Source organism: Zonotrichia albicollis, chromosome 3 (genome assembly GCF_047830755.1).
Source record: "Zonotrichia albicollis isolate bZonAlb1 chromosome 3, bZonAlb1.hap1, whole genome shotgun sequence".
NCBI classification, from domain to species: Eukaryota; Metazoa; Chordata; class Aves; order Passeriformes; family Passerellidae; genus Zonotrichia; species Zonotrichia albicollis.
Window position 1 is genome coordinate 86370457 of NC_133821.1, and position 23721 is coordinate 86394177.

At 41.5% G+C, this 23721-nt stretch overlaps 1 protein-coding gene across 4 annotated transcripts in view; it reads right to left on the reverse strand.

Moving 5' to 3' along the window:
• Positions 1-1391: 1391 nt before the first annotated feature.
• Positions 1392-23721, reverse strand: part of KCNS3 (potassium voltage-gated channel modifier subfamily S member 3) — a 35166-nt gene continuing 12836 nt past the window's right edge. For 3 of the 4 annotated variants that reach the window (XM_074538063.1, XM_074538064.1, XM_026795154.2), the window contains exon 2: positions 1392-18245. In XM_074538063.1, coding sequence (XP_074394164.1) covers positions 16715-18245 — 1531 coding nt within the window. In that variant the 3' untranslated portion in view covers positions 1392-16714. The remainder of the gene's footprint in view (positions 18246-23721) is intronic. The other variant, XR_012579686.1, reaches the window with a different exon arrangement.

Here is a 23721-nt window from a genome sequence, read left to right on the forward strand (position 1 = left end):
CAAGGGGCTAAAGTCATAAATAGATACAGACTTAAAAACATTTATCTAAAAGAAAAACAACTCTCAAATCAGCTGAGTGACATGATAGGTTTGCTTGGCACGTATTAAGATATAAGGATTGACTCTTCCCACAACTTAGAGCCTATGCAATTTTCTCAGATAATCCATGCAAGAAAAGCAATAAAAGATCTAACAACTAAAAAAAACAAATCAGATACAGTTATAAATATCTAAGTTGGTAATGAATACAAGCTGGTTATATTTCACTGAGAGCAAAAAATAAAATTGCAGAGAAGCTTTATCATGACTTTCAAACAGTAGTGCAGAGTGCATTATTAAGCTCAGATCGCAACATTAACAGAAAACTCATTTGTATCAGAATCAACAAAGTCTATATTATATAAACATCTATTAATAATAAGCAACTACACCAAAGGCATAGATAAATATAGTAAAAGACTATATAAAAAAAAGACTGCATATAACTGCCCAAATAGGCAATGCTGGAAGTTAAATCTTATTAATGCCTTAATGAAATGAAAGTTACCTTCTATCAGCACAACATTCTCTAAAAGTTAGGAAGCACCTGGAAATGCCTGTTGTGGGTACTAGCTGTCCTCTGAAGAGGCAATCTATCCCTAGAAGCTGTACTCCAAGCAGATCCTTTTTTTTTTGGTTTTTCCCTTAATTCCATGATTGTTGTGGTGACAAAGCAGAGTTCAAAGGTTTGCACTGCCCCAATAATTCACTCTGAGCTTTATCCTGTTGCCAGTAACTCACATGTCAGGGCTGCTGGCTCTTCTCTCCTTTATCAAAGTAGGGCAGGAAGTAGATCTGCACAGGCAGGTGCTATGAGTGCTGCCTTGATTTGGTTTGACAGAGAAGGAGTAATGAGTAGGGGAAGGTTTGGGGACCTATTGGAAATATCTTCCTCTCTAATTAAGGGGCCCTATATGTATTCCAGCTCAGCTGGAAAAGAACTGAGCAAGAAAACTGGCCAGGCTCAGAGAGGTACAACAGCATTTACAGGGTAATTCACATTAAATACTGGCTGGTGGGACACCGAGATGGAACTTATTTCACTGATGCTTGTGGAAGGAGCTAAACAGGTAAGCAAAGGACAGAAGAGTAAGACTGTCATGTCCCTGACTTTCTCCTACCCATCTTTCACATTCAAACTTTAGAGCCTGCTTGAATTTAAACCATGGATCTTGAAGCTTTTTAGTACTTAAGATAATTAGGTGGCACAGGTGATGTCAGATGTTAAATGCAATCATCCTTTATACAGTGAATGATGAAGGTCTGCATACCCCAGATGTCTGGTATCTATTCAGGAATTAATTGAAGTATTTTGTTGAAAATCACAGGAGACTCGGTGAAAGACAGAAAAATACAGGAGACAAAGTTTAATGATTGTGTAGCTGGCACTCTTCAAGCACACTCATGGACTGGCTGATGAACATGTCAAACAATGCAAGATACATGAATTTACGCAAAACATAACAAAGAAAGTTAGGTCCTGACTTTCAAATTAAAATGGTCGTATTCCACAACCTTGAAACTAGATTTGAAGTAACTTCTGTGCTTAGAAGTAATCTAAAAAGTAATGATTTCCTCTAAGGAAAGAATTGAACTCCTAAGTATAAAATGTGGCATGTATTTCTGCTATCAGCACACTGAACCGAACTCTGTCTGAAAAATAAAGAAAGTATGGAAAAAAAAACCTGTCCTGACTAAGGAAAAAGATTTCACAGAACTAAAAGGAGTCAAAGGGTGAAAGGACAGGGGTTCAAAACACTTGAGGGGATAAAAATGTAAACTGACGTATTCAAAAGAGCCCAGGGAAACTAGACTTTTGTATTCAAACACTGTCAGAAAACAAATTTTTCTGTTGCCATGGAAATTGAAACAAAACCAAAACCCATTCACAATCACAATGGAAGGGCAGGATTTGGAAATTTCCTCTGGAAAAAAGCTTCCTGGGGGAAAAAAAAAATAAAAATTCAGTGCCATAAAAATACATTGCTTCTGGCAGATGAAACACATACAGGTAAGGCTCAGGATTTCCTTTCAGTAGTCCAGCTCTCCTCAATTTACATAATTAAAATATTAATAGCTATATGATAACAAAACTATAAAAAATTTCTCAGTACTACATGCAAATACGTGAATGATAAATTGAACAGATCAAAAAGAAGGGGATTGATTGCACTTTGACTATTAAAATCAGAGAGGAAATAGGATTATTAGTGATTCCTTACAACTGTGCTGAGGGCAAGACATATCATGTGTGTGTAGTGCTCACATACCAAAAATCATCTATAGCAAGTAAAATTAGGCAAATACATAGAAGACTGGTAGTAGCTGTAGAATCTGCTCTCATGGCAGACTGTCCCTGTGTCTCACTCAAGTTCCCAAGGACTGTTTTACTGAGTAAAAAATTATTTCACTTTTTATTGACATATATTCCCAGTTTTATCCTCAAAACTCCTTCTTCCTTTTCCATGGGAAAATAGTAGCCCATACCACCAAGTACATGAACTCCTCCCTTGGAGTCAAGACAGAGCAACAACAGCAATGCAATGTACAAGGCTGGGTCCCATCATCCAGCTGTTTTATCCTGGGCACAACTCAAGTTCTGAGGCCAGGGACACCTCTGGACACAGGTAGGTAGCCCAGTGAAGTCCTTGCTGAAGCTACAGAGTCAGAACCTCAGTGGAGCACATTTTCCTACCCCCAGTAAACTGAAAAATTATTCAAGTCATATGTCAGTGTGGTGGTTTGACCAGGAAGGAGTGGGAATTCTGGGAAGCTGTGGTCAAACCAATGAAGGTTTTGGGTTTGAGACTGGCACCTGGTGTAGCCAGTGGGGTTTGGACACACCTCCGAGAATACACAGGGGTTAAAAAGCAGGGCACTGCCCTTGGCACTCTCTCTTGGGACGTCGCTTCGAAGAGGTCAGATCACCCTCCCCTGTCCAGCCTTGCTGCTGGGCGGGGGAGGGGCAGCCATGCGGTAGGCCCGGGGCCTGGACAGAGATGGGGGTGAGAAAGCTCTCAAGGATGGAAGGGTGGGGGAGCCCCAAGAGACATCGGGCAGCCATTCCTCCCGCCAGGAGGGAGAGAGAGGAGAGCCGGCGTCTGAATGTGATAGCAGCCAGCCCGGGAGGAGAAAGGGGAGGGAAGAGTGCAGCCTGGCCGGCGGAGCAGCAGCACCTGTGGGAGTACCAGCATTCCGGAACAGACAGAGACTGAAACTTTTAACCCTTTCTTTCATGACTGGGGCCTTGCAAAAAATGCTAATCCTCCTCGAAGCTGAATAAGAAGGGAGATGAGAGATGAGATGAGACAAGGACCTGGCCCGAAGAACGTGGAGATGATTGAATGGGGAGAGATGATTTGGAGTGGCCTTTTGGCTGGACTTTTCTTGTGACCATGGACTCAGTTGTTCCTGTGACACAGAGACTGCATTTAGGGGGAAGCAGTGGCTCAAAACCAGGAGGGTTCATTCGTGAGGACCCCCCGGCCCCAGGGGGTTGGAAAAATATGGGGGGGACAGATGTCCCAAAAGCAGAGACTGTGCCTTTTTGGAGTGAGACAAGGCATCCTTGAAAGACAACCCTAAGAGCAGCTCTGGCCATGCGTCAGTGGTGAGAGCACTGGGCATGGAAGGAAGATGTCACAAGCGGCAAAAGGACTTTTTTCCGGGCGGTGCCGAAGTGACAGGGAAGCACACGAGGTTTCAGTGTGTTTCCAGGGGAAGCCTATGGAACAAGAAGGACTCCTTTCCTCTTCATGAACTGCAGTTTGAGTATACTAAAGTGTGGGGCCAAGGCTGGGCAGTTGATGATTTGGGAGAATGTATCGGATTGGGAAAGTCAGGTAGTGGGGAGGGGGGAAAGTGGTTTTTGTAAGGTTTTCAATTTTTTTTTCTTTTCCTTATAGTCTTTCCCTATTTTCCTGTAGTTTAGGTAATAAAGTGTTCTTTATGTTTAAGTTGGAGCCTGTTTTGCTTATTCCTGGTCACATCTCACAGCAGACACCAGGGTGAGGCATTTTCATGGGGGGCACTGGCTCTGTGCCAGGCTCAAACCATGACAGTCAGACTCAATGGTCCTGGTCAGAGGTGTTTTCCAACCTCACTGATTTTGTGATTCTGTAATTTGGTCTGCTGCTGCAAGTATGGAGTCACCGAAAAAAGAGTTGGGTCTCCATCAAGAAGGCAGTGATCCAGGGCCTTTTCAACTGCTCAGGCTCACACCTCCCTTCTCCCACTCAGCAGAGAATTATTATTGTTATTCTAAACCTGGGTCATTGCAGCAATCTGCTCTACCTTTACACAGATTTGGTTCAGCTTGACTGAGATAGCGAGCAGCTGGAGCTGGGGCTGAGCAAGGGGCCCCAGGCAAACAGAAGGAATTCTTGAGCCACTTCTACCACCAGCCCTACATCTTCATTCTCCTTGGCTTGAGCTTTGTGCCCTAAACAGTGCAGGAAAAAACCACAAACCTATCGTTTTCTTGCAAAAGACATTCATATACAACAAGATTACTCTAACTGCCCAAGCCTTCTCTTCTCTAGACTAAACAGCATGAGTTTTAAGTAATAATATTATAACATTCCCTCTTGATCTGAGACATCCATTTAAGAACACTACAGTTTACCAGCCATTAAGCAGTTACTGGTTGGTGCAAGTTTATTTTCTGAAGAGTACTCTATTCAAAACATACTTGCTAATTAATGAAGAATACACATACCCATTTGTAATTATTACTTAAAAGAAACAATAAATTTCTCTCTGATCAGCCTTCAGTTAGATTCCCATCAGAGGAATCATATGAACAGATGGAGTCCACCAGGCTTTTCATGTGTTTTCTTTTTTTATGTTTCATAATGAAGCTCTCCCTCATAAACTTGTTAAAATGGACTCACTTCCTTTACCAGGATGTGATTTTCTGGTAACTGCTTTTCATTTTCTGCCTTGAATAAAGCAGAAAATTCATTTCTCTTTACCAATAACCTGAGTGATTGGTAAAGTGTCACAGACATCAATGGATCCATGACAGCAATCATGGAAGGGACAAAGATTTTCCTTCTTTTTCTCTGACTTCTCCAAGGAAAACGAGCATTGTCCAAAGAATACAGCTAAAACCGGATGAGAACAATTTTTTGTGAATAGAAAATTCATTGAAAAAAGCTGTGACAGAGAGAGAAACTGTATCTGAATCCAGCCCACAGCTGGTGGGAATTTTCTACAAAACAAACAAACTGAACAAAAACAAAACAAAAAAGGCAGGAGGGATTTTGGAACAGTGCATATTTCATTGTGAAATTTTCTGAGAGCTTCTTGTTTCCAATGATGCTGAAATCTTGCATTTCAACATATTCTAAAAAAAAATACTTTTTCATTGTGAAACTTTTCTTTTTTCACATCAAACCAGTCTAAGTTTTATTAGATGCAAAAGAATTAACTCCTCCAAATCAAATGAAACATTGAGTTAAGGAAAAAAGCTCAAAGGGTCTTAAATTACAGAATTTTTTCAAATGAACTGGTTCAGCAACCAAGCAAAAAAAAAAATCTATTGTTTGGTGTAATCAATTACGCTATTTTTTATATAACTATGACAGGACAAGAGGACAGCACAGGGCACAATTACTTTTCTTCCCCCTAAACTAGTATGTCTTCCTTTTTTCTCATAGATATTTCATTAAAGACAGTTAATGTTAAATAACCTGGGCAAAGCAAAAATCAGTTCTTCTAACAAGCATTCAACCTTTTCCACTTCTCTACACCTAAGTCACCGTTTTCCCAGTGATGAGGACTTGACTGCCTCATGTTGGAGCACCACATACCCCTGCTAGGGATGGAGTGCACAGACTGAGATCACTGCCACCCTACGTAGCTCAAATGTCAGAAAGAGAGGCAGAAGATGTGACAGAGACCAGAAGTGTGAGATGACAGAATGGCTGGCACAGGATCACATGGAACTTCAGGCAGGGCTGCAGTTTTGTAGCCTGAGCTCTCACCATGGGAAGTGATCCTTGATCCGGATCTGTCCCGATGCCCCGAGCTCACTGTATCGCAGTTCCCACTGTGGTCTCCTCCTGGTGGAAGCAGGATTGGCTGCTGATCCCTTCAGTACTCTTGTTCCCAAAGGACCACAATAAAATGCTTAGCGTCCACTTTTCCAGCAATTGAGCTGCCCTCACTCTGTCAAAGATAACTTTTAATTAAGGTGCCAAAAGCTGACAAGATTGATCACGGAGGTGGTTTCCTCCATGCTGAGCTGTCTCAGACTCCAAGCTCCTCTTTCAACTATACCTTTCAACCACTTAGTTAACAAGTGGTTCATCATCTGACTTGCCAAGAAAAAGGAATCTCAATCTCCACAAAAGGAGTCAGAGAGAGAAAAGAGGCAGCAACTTTTTTTTTACTTTTCCTTATGTTTATGTTCAAATGTCTATATAGCTTCTTTTTTGATGATTTCTCCAAACAACGATCACTTTCATAACTGTGGAATTATTTGGCCATGAGAGTTACTATTAAAATATTTTTGCTTGCCTTTTTGCACCTCGAAGAAGCCAAGCATTTTTCTTCTCTTTTTCATCTTCATCCAAAAAAAAACAATCATTCAGCCCATGTAAGGCCTACTCCTTTTTTTTTTTTTTTTTTTTTTTTTTTTTTTTTTTTTTTTTTTTTTTTTTTTTGTATGGTGGACTAGATTTTTGATGGGGAAGTCATCTGCATTTTAAAGGAATGGGAAAATGAAATTATATGCAGAACAGGATTTTAGCAATACAAAGCATTTCTTCTGACCTTATTCTCTTCACCCTTTCTTTTAGTTAGCTGAATAGCTGGGAACATTGGATGGATTATAAAGCCTGGCACATGCTGCAGGCAAAGAAGGGGAGTGTTTTTTGCCAAAACCCACTTGGATGCAAAGTACAGAAGCAAAAGGAAAACAAAGACCACAGAGTGAGCTAGACTGTTCCCTGCCCAAGACAAATTTATCTCCCAGGTTACATTCCACAGTGGTTTATCTGTTCCATAATGACCACAAGAAGGGAGAAAGCACTTTGCAAAGCTATGCTAAGACACCCAGCCCTTTTACTTCCAAGCACAAGTGCAGGCTGGGCAGAGAATGGATTTAGAACAACCCCAAGGGGAAGGACTTGGGGGTGCTGATGGATGAGAAGCTCAGCGTGGCTCTGCAATGTGCCCTGGCAATGGCCAGTGGCACCTTGGGCTGCAGCCAAAGCACTGTGGGCAGCAGAGAGGAGGGCAGCTCTGCTTCACTCTCATGAGACCCCACCTGCAGGGCTGCATCCAGCTCTGGGGTCTCCAGCAGAGGAAGGACATGGACCTCCTGGAGCAGGTCCAGAAAAGTCTACAAGGATCATCCGAGGGCTGGAGCACCTCTCCTATGAAGACAGAGAGAGAGCTGGGTTATTCAGGCTGGAGCAAAGAAGGCTCAAAGATGACCTTAATCGTGGCTCTGAGTATACAAAGGGGAACTGCAAGAGAGCTGGAGAGGGACATTTTACCTGGGCATGTAGTAACAGGACCAGGGAGAATGACTTTAAACTGAAAGAGGGTAGGTTTAAATTGGATGTAAGGAAAAAATTCTTTACTGTGAGGGTGGTGAAACACTAGCACAATTTGCCCAGAGAACCTGTGGATGTCTCACCTCTGGAAATGTTCAAGGAGAGATTGGATGGGGCTTTGAGCGACCCGGTTTAGTGGAAGTTGTCCCTGTCCATGGAAGGAAGGGGGAACTGCATGATCTTTAAGATCTCTTCCAACCAAAACCACTGTTTGCTTCTCTGCTGGAGATGAAGAAAGGAAAAGCTTCAAGACATGGAAGATAAGATTCTCCAACAAAGCATCTTTGCAGCATGTCCTCTCTACAGACATGGCTCTTGCCATCAGCCCCTCTTTACTACTTCAGCAACCTTACAGTTGCTCTCATTACATCTGTTGTCTGTTTTCAGGTCTGAGGAAGCATTTTAACACTTGCAAAAATGGGCATTGGACTGAGAAGGACACTGTGGTGAGGGCACAGAAAGCTGCAGTAGACAGTGCCACCTGAGCAGCAGAAATCCAGTGGTGCAGAGATGTTTTCTTCCCACCCATCACCTGGCGCACAGAGCACACAACAGCTGTGGCACATCCCGCACACAGATCCCCTACCCCAGTCCCCAGATTCCTTCACTGCTTATTTTCATAGGGACTCTCAGTGGCCCTAAAGGCTCTTGGAACTCTACAGCTTGTTATGCCATTCCCTTTCTTGCCCAGTCATTACTCCTATGACAAGGCAGAAAAGCCAGGGCAAAAGAGTTTTGAGCCACCTCTCCAGCCTCAGGTCAGTACTTGCTTTCAAGGAACACTTGTGTTTTATAAATCCTTTCCAGATACCACAAATCCTCATTGGGATTAATCGACATATTAAATGGAGAACAGAAATATCTTCAGCAGGTGACAATGCAATGAAAGCAGGCCAAAAAAACCCAGCAGTTCTGCTGCAAGTGACTTTGGCAAAGCCCCACAGTCCCACTTGCCTGTTCTCCCTGCACACCTCTGGAATGCAGCAGCAGATGAGCAGAGGTCACCTTTGCTGACAGGCAGCTAAAAGCCTGCACAATAATGCTCTGACTGCTGTCCAGTCAGTCTGTACAAGGCTAGATATATAAAATTCCAGAAGCACTAGACTCCCATTTAGAGGCAGCCTAAGAGCCAAGAGTACATTACTGCACAAGAATATGCAACTAGAACAGAAGCAGATTAACACCTGAATTTTTATTAACCTTTCATTCACTGAACATTGCCAGAAGTTTAGCTTTGTGTCTTGAGATACATGAAATGTGTCATACTTAGGTGTAAATTTTTATGTTGCTTAGGAATGCTTCGGATGAGTTTTTAAATTCACTGTCAAGACTGAAATGCTGAAATCTAACTTTTCCTTCGCATTCAGTGGCCTAAAAAAATCTACAGATAAAGATTGTCTATTATTTATTTTGATTCTTCAGCCAATAAAAAAAAAAAGCCAATGCAAAAGTGTGTGATGCCAAAGGCAAAAGCATCAAATATAAAAATAAATTATAAAAATTCCACACACACATACCCCAACCTCCATCCTACCCACCAGCCAGCACTCTTTCTATAACTGCAACTGGAGCTAATTTAATCTTTAAAATACCAGCAAGGAAAACCAGTGGGGGTTTGGGTATCTGTGTTTTTGCCTTTAAAAAAAAAAACCTTGAAACAACATGAAAATTACTGTCCCAAGGGAAGTGAGGTGTTTACAAAAAAGTCATGTTCCCCTTTAACCACCTTATGTTCATTGTGCCCTTCATTTAATTCAATGCTCCCCATCACCACAGAACAGCAAGGCTGTTATTCCACATCCCCAAAATATTTAGAGAAATAAGGAAAGTGTTTTGCTTTCCACAGAAGAGACTCATAAAGCCATGCTGTCTGACACCAGGATCATTCTGGTTCATAAGGAATTCGCTCAATGAGCATTCAACCAGCTTTCTGGCACTTGGAATTATTTATTCAGCACTTTTTCCCCCAAAGATACACAATCCAAATATGTAAGATTGAAACTGTGTAAACTGAAGAAATGAATACTTAGTTATATACTTGAGGTGACACTGCCTGGAAGAAAATTACATCTTAGGACCTAAGCTGCTCTTAAAGTACTTTATTTTAAAAAATTCCTAAAGTACAAAATTCAGGAGCAGGGGAAATCTCTTTCCATGAAATACATGTCATTTGGTGCTGTCAAAAAATAATATCGAACCAGAGAAACTACTTTGAGCTCTTTCATGCTTATAGTTTCCAGGTTTCTAGGAAATGGGGTAGAAGCTGCAAGGATGATTTATGGCTCATGCAACACTTCACAAAGATCCAAAGTCCAGTCAGCCTGAAAGGCAGCAACAGCATCACATCTAGAAACTGGCTCTGAGAAAAGCACATATTGTAGCTGTAACTCAAACACTGTGGGAAGACAATAATTCCACCTCATGGAATGGGTTCAAGGCTAAATACAGAATACAGAATTCTGTATTACCTGTGATTCAGTAAGAGCCCTTGGATTAACATAACACAAAGTAGCCTTCAAATGGCTGCTGTTAAATATCTGACCCTTCAACTTCTTCCTCATTTCTGCTTTCTCTCCCAGGTCTCATAGATGTATAGGAGGGTGGCAACACCAAATTTAGTGATACTATTTTACCTCCCCAAGGGCTATTTCATACAAACCTCATTATTTTCCTGCACAAGCACATTCCTCTTGAGGGACAAGTGGCTCCACACTGGGCCCCAGGAAGGGTCTGCTGAGCAGCCCTTGATGCTACAGGGGTCTCTGAGCCTGTATGGTCAGTGTTAAACAGGCAAAGGAAGAAAGGGAAGCCTGCATACCATTTGTGCATGGTCCCTTGCTCCTTCTCACCACTGATGCAGCTGCAACAATAAAACAGCAGTGGCAGCTAAACAGTATTTCTGCAATTTCACCATGCCAAGATTATTTTTTTCCATCTTTAATGCTGCAATTTCAGGACTTGGCTCCATTATTCTATTTGTATTAATGCATAGTGGCAGATTTTGCAACACATGACAAAGTAAGAATATTTTTATAGCTTACAAGCCAAGAAATAATGCAAATTTGGTTTATAAAAGTACTGTCAGCATATTGCGCCTGCCTCTTTGCCAGCAGCAGTTTGCTCCCTCTCATATTTTATTATGTGTTTTTTAAAATTACTGCAGGAGGCTGCAGTAATTTCCTACAGGAGGAAACTCCACTTGCAGGTCATCACTGACTCTTAACAGACAGCTAGCTTTTTGGGGGAGTCCAAATGAGATCACATGAAACCACACAGCATTGGTTCTCCCTCCTGGGAACCCAAATCCTTGGCTAAAGGTTCATGGATCTGTTGGGGATGCTGCAAAGTCTCTCCCTCCCAATGTGATTTGGAGAAAACTGATGGATGTGTGTATTAAAGAACCCTTGAGCTACAGTCCTTGACCTGATAAAAACACAAGTAAAGGCTTCTCTCTGCATTACATTCATTAAAAAGATATGAGATGTAGGTGTTTTCTCAGCAAAAGTGTCATACCTTATCTGATACTATATACCTAAATGAGCTCTGTCCAGAGGGCAGATACAATTACATATAAATTACATCCATCCCCAAGGAGCCCTGCCTTGACTCCTTACCTACCTGCAACAGCCATCAGCCCATTCCACAGTGAACTACCATTCTGTGCACCACCTGAGTTGTGCCAGTGAGCCGGGAGGGCATTGCCCTGAATTAAAGTCAGGAACATCTTTTAACTTGTCTAGAAAAGGTCACACACAGTGACCTTTTCTTCTGCTAGATTGTGCCTGGACCATAGGCTCACCAGAAAAAATCAACTACAACTATGCACAAAATTAAAAGAGAAGGTCTCAGCAAACCCTGACATTTTGCTGTGCTTGGAAGAGACGCTGCAATTCTTGTGCAGCTGGAAAGTGCTGAGATGGTTTTAATGGCATCTGCTGTCTCTTGATTGACAGAGCATAAACATTTCAGAAATACAGGCAACAGCTCTGCAGCCACACAACACCAGACAGCATTACTTACTGACTGTGACCGAGCTCCTGCTATCAGTCACAAACTGCACATCCAACTCAGGGTTATTGTGATTTCATTTGAGAAATGTCCTCTTCTGGATGAAGAAGTATTAGCAGCTTCACAAACACTGTCAGCTAATCAAAAAATATTAGAGAAGCTCTCCACAGCTTAGTGGTTTTTTGTCACTTGCTCTAGATGTTAGGAATATGGGGAAATGAATAAATGTATTAATACACAGCAGCCTGTCAGGAGCCCTTGGCATGCTGTGAGCCCGTGGACTGCATTTGCCAGTCAAATCTGCCTGATACTCTCAGCAGTCCCTGACAGCAACCCATTCACATGGGAATCAACAACAAGTCTGCTTTTAAATGGTAATATCTGGCATTATCACAGTGTCCGGTTTATCTCAGCAGTTTGAGGGGCCTGAAAGGCCCGGGGGTGGCCTTGGGCAGCCCGCGTATCGAAGGACGAGAAGAGGCTTCAGTTCTTCTTTCTGGTTTTATGTTTATTAATTGTTTATCTAAAAGATGTTCTTTCAGCCTAACAAAGATCCGCTCAGCAGTCAGCCATGGGCACACTGTCTCTCCCTCTCGGGCAGGCACCTATCTTTATACCCATTATGACGTGTACAATATTTATCATTTTTCCCCAATACCATCTATTCTTATAACTCGGTGTACTCTTAGTAATAACCAATCCAAAAATGCCACCGTGGCCAAAGAAGATGGAGGAGAGGAGGAAGAAGAAGGAGGGCAGGACACACCCCAATTCCTCCATCTTGCTCCTCTAAACCCCCCTGTACATAAATCCTAAACCCTGTTTCTTACCCTCTAATTAGCTAATCTTTCCACCCTTCACCCCGGTGAGGCCCTCTTATCTTCATAAAGGTGTCGTCTCCCGTGTAGGGTCAAAGTCCTGCCACCAGACACTTCTGGCAACATTCCAGGACTCCCGGGCCCCCCAAGGATGGTCTCGGGGGCCCTGCATCCCAGGGCTCAAATCCTGAGATCCCACATCACAGAATCACATTATCAGCTGAGCTGGAAGGAACACACAAAGATAATGAAGTCCAACTCCTGCCCCTGCACAGGACACCCCAGTTATCACATCCTGTGCCCAAAAGCATTGTCCAAATCCTAATCTATCAGGATTGGTGCTATGACCACTTCCCTGGGGAGCCTGCTCAGTGCCCAACCATGCTCTGGGTGATAAACCTTTTGCTGATATACAACCTAAACCTGCCCTGACACCACTTCAGGCCATTCCCTCAGGTCCTGTCACTGTCACCAGAGTGAAGAAATCAGTGTCTGCCCCTCCTCTTCCCTTCAGAAGCAAGTTGTGGACTGCAAATTTCTACCTAAGCCATAAGTGGTATTTCATTTACAGGCCTGACACAAACGAGATGTTTATTTACCCCACAATTATGTTCCACAATGAGAGCAACACCCTGACTCTTCCTACAAAAGCACTGCCTCTGCTTGCTAATTACATGTTGATAAATTCTGCTTGCTGCTATCCGAGGGGATGGAACATGCCTTTCTGGATTCAGAAAGACCCTCATTTTTGGACATAAACACACTGCTGGATTACAGGCTGGTTGGGAAGGGGGGTCAGGGTAGGAGCAGGGTAGGATGGGATGGAAGGGAGAAGGAAGGAAAGGGGAAAAAAGCACTGGTGAAAAAACAAAGGAAAACAGGAAATAAGAGAAAAAATACAAGGACTCCTCCTGTCAATTTCTTCTTTTCCTTTCTTCTGAGGTTCTCTCATGCTTCTCTACCACCCCTATTGACTGACTGCTTCCTGCCTTCTCCCATTTTTCTCTTTTCTAATTCCTTTACACTGAATTTTTTTCCTCTACTAACATATCCCCAAAACCAATGCCAATGCCAGAGCCTGCCCAGCAAGGCAGGAGCTGTGGGCAGTGGGGTGATGCCCTGGCCAGCTGGAAGCCTCTCAAAGAGAGCTGCAACACACTGCAGTGCTGCCTTCCCTTTATACACTAGGGAAAGCCAGGCAAAGGTGGATGCTCCTGTGGAAATGATTTGTGGAAATCAAAAGGGAAGAGCTTGGCATCAAAATAAAGAAAGCAACGACATGCCAGTAAATTGTTTTGTATAAAAATGAACAAATCTCTCCCATACAAAAAGGGATGCATGTCTAAATAGAAATCTCTGTGCTTTGGTATCTGAAACAGAGAAGCTGGGTGGTGAGAATTTAGGAAGCGTTTCTAAAGCAAAAAAATGTGATTCAGGAAAAAGAAAAACAATATGCAATAAACTTCTGTTGACACTGATATCACAAATCACCATTATGCCACGGCAGACCAGGGAAGAAGACAAATTCAATAAGAAACAGCCCCCTAGAATGTGCAGTATATCAGACTTTGCTCTCATCTGCTTCCTTCTGGCACTCGAGGCTTGTGGCACTGCCTAGCATCAGTGCATGTCAAACTCTGCAGTTCTGCCTTGAGAGGAAAATCCTTTGGCATGAAGCACAGCTCCCATCCTGCTCACAATCACACCTGTGTGAAAACAAGGTGCTGGATTTATTCCAGCAAGGGTGAAGGATACAAAAAAAGCCATTTTTAAGATACAATTGATTCGAAAAAGGCCAAGATCTCATCACAGAAATCAAAACAGTGTACACTAAATGATATATGGATATGTACTTCACCTTCTGATGTGTCCCCAAAGACATCTCACTTTGCTGCAAGCTGTATCAATGCATAAAGTCAGAGCACTTAAAAAGTGTAACAGCCTTAAGACTGATTCATGAGATCAATCAAAAGCTTATCCATTTTAGGAAAAATTGCCAGTCATAAAATTTAATCCACAAACTTGTATATTTAGTGATCCTTGAGTAATGCCTGATACACAAAACTAAATTTTTCAGTAGCACTTTTTCAACTATTTAATACAATTTCTTGCAGGTTTTATTGCATTACAGTATTCTCATCGCTTTTGATCTTCAGTGGCAATGTAAGATATATATATATATCTATAAATATATCTTTACATGGACACCAAAGAAAGAGATTTTCTTTGGACAGTAACTTTTTGCTGTTATTCTGTTGGTTCCTATTCGATTCACATGAACATACATAGTTAGTATTTTGTTATCATTGCATCTTTTTAATGTTAATTGTTCAGCAAGAACAAATCACATTTAGGCTAACTTTGCCTTTTGCTATTCCTACAAGAAATATGGGAAGAATTATCTTTAACTGTCTGTGAAGCATCACATACCCTTACAACAGTCAGCAAGTAACAAACCAAATTTTGAGATTGCTCCAAAGCTCAAAAGATTTTCTTTAAGTTCTACATCACTATATTGATGCACAGCAGTCCTGAGAGACACATCTTTACAATGTATAGGTTAATCCTGTTTTCTTGTTTCTCCATCTCAGAAAGAGGTTAGAGCTTGGTGCCTCAGCAAATTTAAGTGCACCTCAGTTACTTACTTAATGCATTTTGCAATAGAAAATCTGGCAGATACATGAAAAATCAAGTTTCTGCAGTGGCCAAAATCGTCATTTTCTGGCATCTTACTCAGTTCTGAAGTCAATTCCTATGGAGCTTAATCTTCTTGAATAGAAGTTCAGTACAGGCTTCTATATTTGACCCAATAATATTTAAAAAAATAAAATAGTCAAACCTCTCTTCAAGGCAAATATTGACATCACAGTGTCTTCGTTTCTCCGTTGCCCAGCATTAGTCACTAGACAAATGAAAGAAAATGAGTGTTCAGAAACACTATGGACTATATGGTCCACATGACACTCTAAGATCCTTGAGCTTCTCCAGCACTGCTTGAAACAGAGCAGAGCTAGCTGGCTGCTTAAGAAATCCCTGGAGAGGAGGGGAATGCACAGAGCTGCGGGACTCTGCCAAGCAATGAGCACTGCTCCAGCACATGGCACACGCCAGGAAAGCTGCCACCACCACCAGATGAGCTTTAGAAAAATGAGCTGAAATCGTTCCAATACAGATGCCCAGGTGCAACTCCCACCCTAGGTCCCTGATGGGCAACACATGGCAGAGAAGAGGATGTCCCACATCTCCACTGCTTGGCACTTCAGCCCTGGACAGAGACCCAGCACAGCGGCCCAGCTGCTGCTCCCACCACCGAGGCAGCAGCCCCCAGCAAGGGGCAGCTGGGCTGGCACTGGGGAGCAGGGACTTCCAAACACCACCACAGATGTTTGCTTCAGTGCCCAGAAATCAAAGTCCCTGGGGAAGCCACTGAGGTGGCCTTAACCACAGCGGGATCCCCTCCAGGCACCAGAATCGCTCAGGGTCACAACAGCAGGAGAGGTGGCTAAATGGAATAAAAAGCTCCTATCCTGCTCACACTTCATCCTGGGACTTATTACTAAAAACCTTTAGGGCCTGATAGAGCGTGGCCATGGCTGGATCCTAGGAAAAATACAGGCACAATGAGAATAATTTATTTTAACAAACTAAAAATGTATTGTGCTTTTGGAAAGAAATTAATAAATATTATGCTTCCATGGAGTAAAAACAATATGTACCAATATATTTTCTGCCCCAACTTAGGAAATGGGTTCCCAACTCTAAAATTACACAAATTTGTTAGTGAACACAGTTTTACATGTACGCAATTCCTTCATTTATCTAATGTATTTGCAGGTGAAAACTTCACTAACTTGTGCAATAGTTCTTACACATTTTTAATGTATCTCTACCAGAAGAGCAGCAAATTATAAAAGCAAATTCTGTGTAAGATATGAGACTGCTGCAGGGGAAAAAACAATGAACAAATCAAACAACAATACTCACAAATCAAAAAGACTCCACTTATCTCACATGTAAAACTCTGTAAAACTCTTTTCCCAGCTTTTTGTCTCCAAAAATGCATAACACTAGTTGTGTAAAAACTAAACCACTGTATGAGGCATATTTTAAAACCTCATATAAACAATGAAGCTTTTATGGCATCCTCAGAGCAAAGAATGTCCAAATATGGCTGAGAGTTAAGTACCCTGAGAATCAACTGCTCTTAATGAATTCACTGAAGTCTGTCAGTCCACATTTACCAAGAATCAGAAGAGAAATAAAGAGAAGCAAACGTGATTCAACTCATTTTCCTGTACCATTCTCTAAAGATACTGTGTTATAAGCATCCTCCATATCTTGAATACTGGAGGCATCTGTTGACTCTTGGTCGCTGACTACAATTCCTACTGAAGAAAGGCTAGAAATGAAGGAGTGCATCTTTTTTGCATAAATATCCCTAATGTTAAAATAGGGTAGGTCATTGCTTTTCTCTTTGCGATCATTGTTGCACTGGTCTCTATCAATAGCTTTTTGCTTTTGGTAGTACTTAGAAAACTTATTGAAAATAATGGTGATTGGAAGTGCTACCACCAGAATCCCACAGATGATGCAGAGGGTGCCGAGCAGCTTTCCAGCAAGCGTGACCGGGTAAGTGTCCCCATAACCAACAGTGGTCATGCTGATGGTTGCCCACCACCAGCAAATAGGGATGCTCTGCAGCTCTGATGAGTCATCATCTTTCTCCACTGAGTAGACAAGCACTGAAAAGATAGAAATCCCAACTGACAGAAACAAAAGCAGAAGTCCAACTTCTTGGTAGCTGTGTCTCAAAGTGGCGCCCAAAGACCGTAGTCCTACAGAGTGCCTGGCCAGCTTCAGGATGCGAAATATCCGCATTAACCGCAGGATCTGAACGACCTTCCCCATGTTCTCAATATCTTCACTCTCTTCTTCCTTGGTGTCCACAGCCAGTGTGGCATAAAATGGGATAATAGAGACAAAATCAATGATGTTCAGTGGTTTCTTCCAGAACTTCTTCTGACTTGGAGCAGTGAAGAGCCTGATCACTAGCTCAGCAGTAAACCAGATGATGCATGTAATCTCCACAGCTTCCAGCACAGGGTCTCCAATCTCCCTGTCATTGGCATCCAGCCTTTGAAATTCTGGCATGCTATGAATGCACATGGCTACAATTGATGCCAGAACAACACTCAGGGATGACACGGCAATTAGCTTGGCAGACAAGCAGTATGCAGGATTTTCCATCCTGACCCAGATCTTCTTTCTTATTTCACCAAAACACAGATTATCAAACTTTTCTAGCTCTTTGTCAAATATGGATGACTCTTCATTGGAGGAGTCCATACTGTCGTTGCTCTTCTGATCCCAGTCTTTTTCAGGACCTTCCTCTTTCCGTTCTTGGTACCGATTGCTGCAGCAGGAATCAATAAACAGCTCATTTATCCCCCAGTACTCTATTTCCTGGCAGAAGGAAAAGACACAAAGTTCTTCCATAACGTGAAGTTTGCCCGTATAGTAGAAGTTCAGAACATATCGGAACAAGGAAGGATTCCTGTCAAAGTAATATTCCTTGTCTGCCACACTATAATCATCACACAGCTCTAGAATAGCCTCTTCTGAATGGCATTTGAGAAGTTTTCCAAGTCTGGTATGGGGAAATCGGAGCAAGGTGCTTTGATCCACTGATTGCTTAAAGCCACCCACATTCAAATTGATAAGTTCTGCGTCTTTGCCAGGTCTGCGGAAAAATTCACCATAAACCATTTTGGACAGACGAGTTCCACTGCTGTTGCCCAATGAGATTACATAGAACCTGAAAAGAACATAAGATATTGTTAGAGCATTTAATTCAGTTTTGCTGTTGTGACACATTCTTTTCTCCATCTCTGGGTACTGTGAAATGCTGTAACACAACACACAAAAAAGGAAATAAAGTATTTCACAGGTGTCATTTTAAATTAGGTTGGTTTACAGCTTTAGCAAATCTGAAAGCAGTAGGTTTAGGTCTCCTTTTCACCAGGGTAAAAGAAGACTGCCAAATTCATCTGCAAATCAGTCTCTGTTTCACTACCACACTGAAATTAATAGTCGCAAAACCCATGTACTTCAGTTATGCAAAAAATCTTTAAAGAGAAAACTTATCAATCAATCAATCAATTTAGGATCCAACTTTCGAGCAGGTTTCTCTCAATTACAGTTTCAGCTGAGTTGTATTCATTTACATGATGTTGCAATTTATAATCCACTAATTCCAATGTTATTTCCTTGAATGTAGACTGCAATTACTTTTGCTGATGATTCATTTACTTCTAAGGTGATCCACACATCAGCATTCTGTGCTCTTGAAAACATATCACAACTTCTTTTGAAGGTTTTCAATTCCTGACTTCAGAATGCTGTGGAACATATTTGGATATCTGCACTCCCTGAGGTATTTTTCTATCTCCTTCCTACTCACCTGAAGTGTCACAACCCTCTTACAACTTTGGTCAGTTCCAGAAGCAATTCCTGTTCTGCCACAGCCTAGCTACAACCCTACAGCAATGCTGAGAAGTTGGAAATGTCATCTCTGGAAAAGGGGCTTTCAGAGATGGAACTTCCACAGTAATTCTTCCTCAACAACTAACTGTGGACACCTGCAGATGGACAGACGGGCATTTAAATGTTTCTGTATTTTACTATGAATATAATAAATAAATATAAATATAATTCAGCTGAAACTGAATTCAAAAGGCAGTTACAGTTACTAGTAAGTTAACTTTTGCAGAACTGCTTTCTTGCTTTCCTTCCAAGAAGAAGCTGTTGTAAAGCCAAAACTGGCAGTTCTTATACTTGCCATCAGATTATATGTAACTTAAGATCATGAGGAGAGCAAATGTTTTTGATCTCTGACACTTAAACACTAATTGATGCACACTAAGCTAATTTATTTCAATTTAGTATGAAAATCAATTCATTTTAAATGTGACAAGATAGTATCAAAATTCTCCTGTCCTAAAAGAAGACACCTTATGGTGTCATGCTCAGCACGTAGAGCTGGGGGAAGAAGAGGGAAAGAGAGGTGACACTCAGAGTGATGGTGTTTGTCTCCCCAAGTCACCATTAAATGGGATGGAGCCCTGCCTTCCTGGGTATGGCTGGACACCTGCCTGCCCATGGGAGGGGGGTCAATGAATTCCTGGTTTTGCTTCACTTTTGCTTTACCTATTGAATGCTTTTCATCTCAACCACAACTTTTGCCATTTTACCTCTCTGGTTCCCTGCCCCATCCCACAGGGGGTGGGTGAGCATGGGGTTGAGCTGCCAGTTGAGATTAAATCATGACAACATAGAAATGATTTTGCACCTTCAGATTAGTTTGAAGGCAGGTATTTGCTAGCTAACAGAGTGGTTGTAAGACACATTTACTCCAGGCATTTCCCAAGGCTTCAGTTCTTAGGAATCATTAAGAGGTCAAATAAGACCATTGATCTCTCCTCACAGAGGAAGGGCAGCAGGACTCATCTGATAAACATCACCACACTTCACTCATGATCTAGAGCCAAGCTCTGTTTTATAGCACTATAAATAATAAAAAAAAAAGACATAAATCTGGACTGGGGTGACTGGAAGTCAAAGTATATTCAGACCCAAGAAACCTCTAGTTATTGATTCATTTTAGTCAATAAAATCTCCACTTCAAGCAACTCATTAACACAAGAACCCTGGCAGTGTAAGTGAGCACTATAAAAACCAGGCAAGATTTCAGATCATAGAGTCATGGACCAATAGAATGGCGAGGGTCAGAAGGGACCTTAAAGATCATCTCATTCCCTCTGACAGGGCCAGGAACACCTTCCATTAGACCAGGTTGCTCAGAGGTCCATCCAACCCAACCCTGAAGAATTCTGGATGAAGTAGGATGAAACATCCACAGCTTCTCTGGGTAACCTGTGCCAGTGTCTCACCAACCTCACGGTAAAGAACTCCTTCCTAATACCCAATCTAAATCTACCCTCCTTCAGCTTAAAGCCAATAATTACCTTTCTGTCTGGGGGCACTTCTGATCATGACAAATAATGACAAATACAAATCAAGTTTTACTCAGAAATAACTAAAGCAAGAACTTAGTGACAAGTAAATTCTTAGTACACTACACTGACTTACAGTTGAGACAGCAATATAAAACCATATAGATGATGCAGATTATATTCATAATGGTGCCTCCATGAAATTGCTCTGTATAATAAATTCAGTGGGCAATATTTCACTGCTTTATTTTGAGGGTACTGTAGTCATAATTTGTGCAAGATACAGACAGAAAATGGATCCTGCTTAGTAAGACCATGGTCCAGAACCTCCTTAATGTGTTACTACTATGAAGTGATTTTTAGACTACAGAAAGAATGTACAGGAAAGATTCAGAATAACTGTGTCAAGAGGAGCTTGATCATCTGAAGAATGTGTTGTTTGACTTGCAGAGACCCTGACTCCTGAGCCATGGACCGGGACATTGTTCTGCCAGTTACTATCAGAACAACTTCAACAAGTGACTCAAGCCACAGGGCAATGACCACACCCCTGTCTCAGCACAACTTGCTCTCTACTTAAGGAAACCCTTCACTCACTCAGGAACCTTTTTTTCCTCAAGGGTAAAACTGTGTTCAGCTGGAAATTATATTTTCCTGAAGTGCAAAGGCCTGTGTCATGAACATCCTAAGAACACAGAACTACCACAAACTTTGCAAATCTCAACTTGATGTGCAACATTAACCTCTCTGACCTCCTTCAAATATAGATAACATAATGAACTGGAAACCATTCCGAATCACACAATTCTTGCCCTGGAGAGAATATAACAGAGCAAATAAACACATACCAGATGTTAGTTACTTGTTTGCTTTAATTGCTTCAGCTGTTTCAAGGAGCTACTGGCTAAGAATTCACATAGAATAGAAAATGAAACAAGACACAGAAGAAAGATGGTAACTGGAAGAATGAACATTATTTTCCAAGATAACGAAAAAAAACCCCAACAAATAGAAGTTCCAAATGTTAAGCTTCAGGGCTAAATAAAAGGCAGTCATTAGGAAAGCTGTGTGAAAAGAATACTAACTTTAGAATAAAAACCAGAATGACAGGATCTTCCCAGTCCAATTTGGAGATGGGCTCTAGCCCAGTGCTTCTGCAGTCACACATTGTTGGTGAGGCCACAGGCCCATTGTCTTGGAAGGGGAGTTGCAAATTTCTGGGCTTTTAGCACGCTGTGAAATCCCTAAAGCTCTCAAAGAGGAGTCACGGAGACAGTTTGCAGATACAGTCCCTTTGAGACAGCTACACCACAGATGTGTAACACATCACAAAGTGCTGTGGTTTCCAACCTCCTCTGGAACAAACCACTAAGAGATTTTTACTGACCACATGGATCCCCATACTACACATTTATTTGTCAGCAAAGTTCCTCTTCCTCAGTTATGTTTTGCATAGTATCTGCACTCAGTCTCCATTCTCTTTGAGGTCATACACCACAAGCTTCAGAACATTTTTTTTTGATGAGTTGAATTTTTGAGCATGGTACCACTTTGGTACCACTGATAACCCCAAACTGGGACAGTTTCATCTTTTGTTAGCATTAATCTGTGATTATCCAGGCACAATAGAAAGAAAGTTCAACTGGTTTACAATGGTTGTGCTCGGCTACTTAAAATACTCAAAGAGAGCTCATGCCTACAGATTTTCTATCAGTTTCTTTCAAGGCTATGTTGTCTTAGCCTCACCTCCTCCTTCCTGCACAGTTACACTCCATAAACCTCTCAAGATTAAGTTCACATTTTAGCATGGTTTCCTCTAAGTCGAAGGAACATTAATTAAAGGGCCTAGTCCTGCTCACAGTGAAGTCACAAGGGATGTAACACTGATGTGAACCTGAAAGGGCACACAAATCCTGGTAACTCTACAAAGTATTTCCAGAGCTCAAAGACATTTTTTCCCTAAGGAATCTGATGATCTTGGCAGATTTCCATTTTAGGGTTCCAAACTCAGGAAATTCTGCTGTGAGTAAATTCCCCCTAAAGAATCTTACTTTGACACTCAGCCATGCCCAGGAAGCAGATTTTGTCTCCTAATGATGCAGACAAGCACCCGGGCTGTTACTTCTGCTAATTTCCCCAGAACTGAGAGCTTCTACCAATCATCCAAGCTACACACGTGCAGGTTTTGACACCAAGTACTTCTAAAATGCTGTGGATAACAAACCAAAACAACCTTCAGCTCAGGATCAACATTTCACTGATTTTTTAAGTGTTTGAATTTCTCCACTCATCATAGGGCAAACACTTGTCTAATGCACCACCTAGAAGTACTGCCTACATTTTCTGACTCACTGAGCAGAGAAAAACATTTAAATGCATGTATAATTTACTTGATCAATCACAATTAGGGATTTGGACTGAAATCCAGTTAGCATGACTTAAGTTGTTGTCTGTAAGCTGGACAGTAGTAACTGCTTTAGCACACTTAATTAAGCCTGGAAAAAAAGTAAGGTAATACTGGCACAGCCTCTTTCCCTATGATATAAGCTGCAACATTCAATTCATTGTAATACTTGACACAGCTAATTGCAAAGTCATTCACAGACTATGGAGGTGGAGGTTAACTTTAAAAAGTCATCTAGCACAAATAGCAAGACCATCTGAAGAAACCACTCCGTGGTTATGGACACTCTGTGAGGCAAAGAGGATAAATTAATCAGCTGAATTATTTTCTCAGCTGTAATTTATTTTTTGTATTCCACTGGCAGTGCCATCCTTTATCCAGAATATTGCATTAAAATGCCATGAAAATAATAAAATTATGCAATTACATTTCTTTTAAAATTGATTCAGTACAACCTCCAGAAGACCTCAGGTAAATAAAGTCTGAGTTGAATTTTGTTCTGATGCTACTCCCATGTAAGCCTATTTGGCTATGGTCACCCCAGTACAATTCTACTGTCACCAGGCTGTTTCAGACACTGAGTGTGTGCCAAATGTTTGTGCAACTTTGCAATACAATGAAGATCGGAAAGAGATGACCATCATGTGTAAACAACTACAGCTGTTAAAAGCACTACTGACATTCAAATGTAAAATTATTTAAATACTCATACCACTTTATTTAAATATTCACACCTGACCAAAAAATGGTCTTCAAATATAGGGGGTTAAAAAAAAAATCACTTCCTCCAAAAGACTGATAAGGAGAAATGAAGCTGTTACAACTGAGAGTAAAAGAACACAAGCAAGCACAGAAGAAGCATCTCCAGACCATGG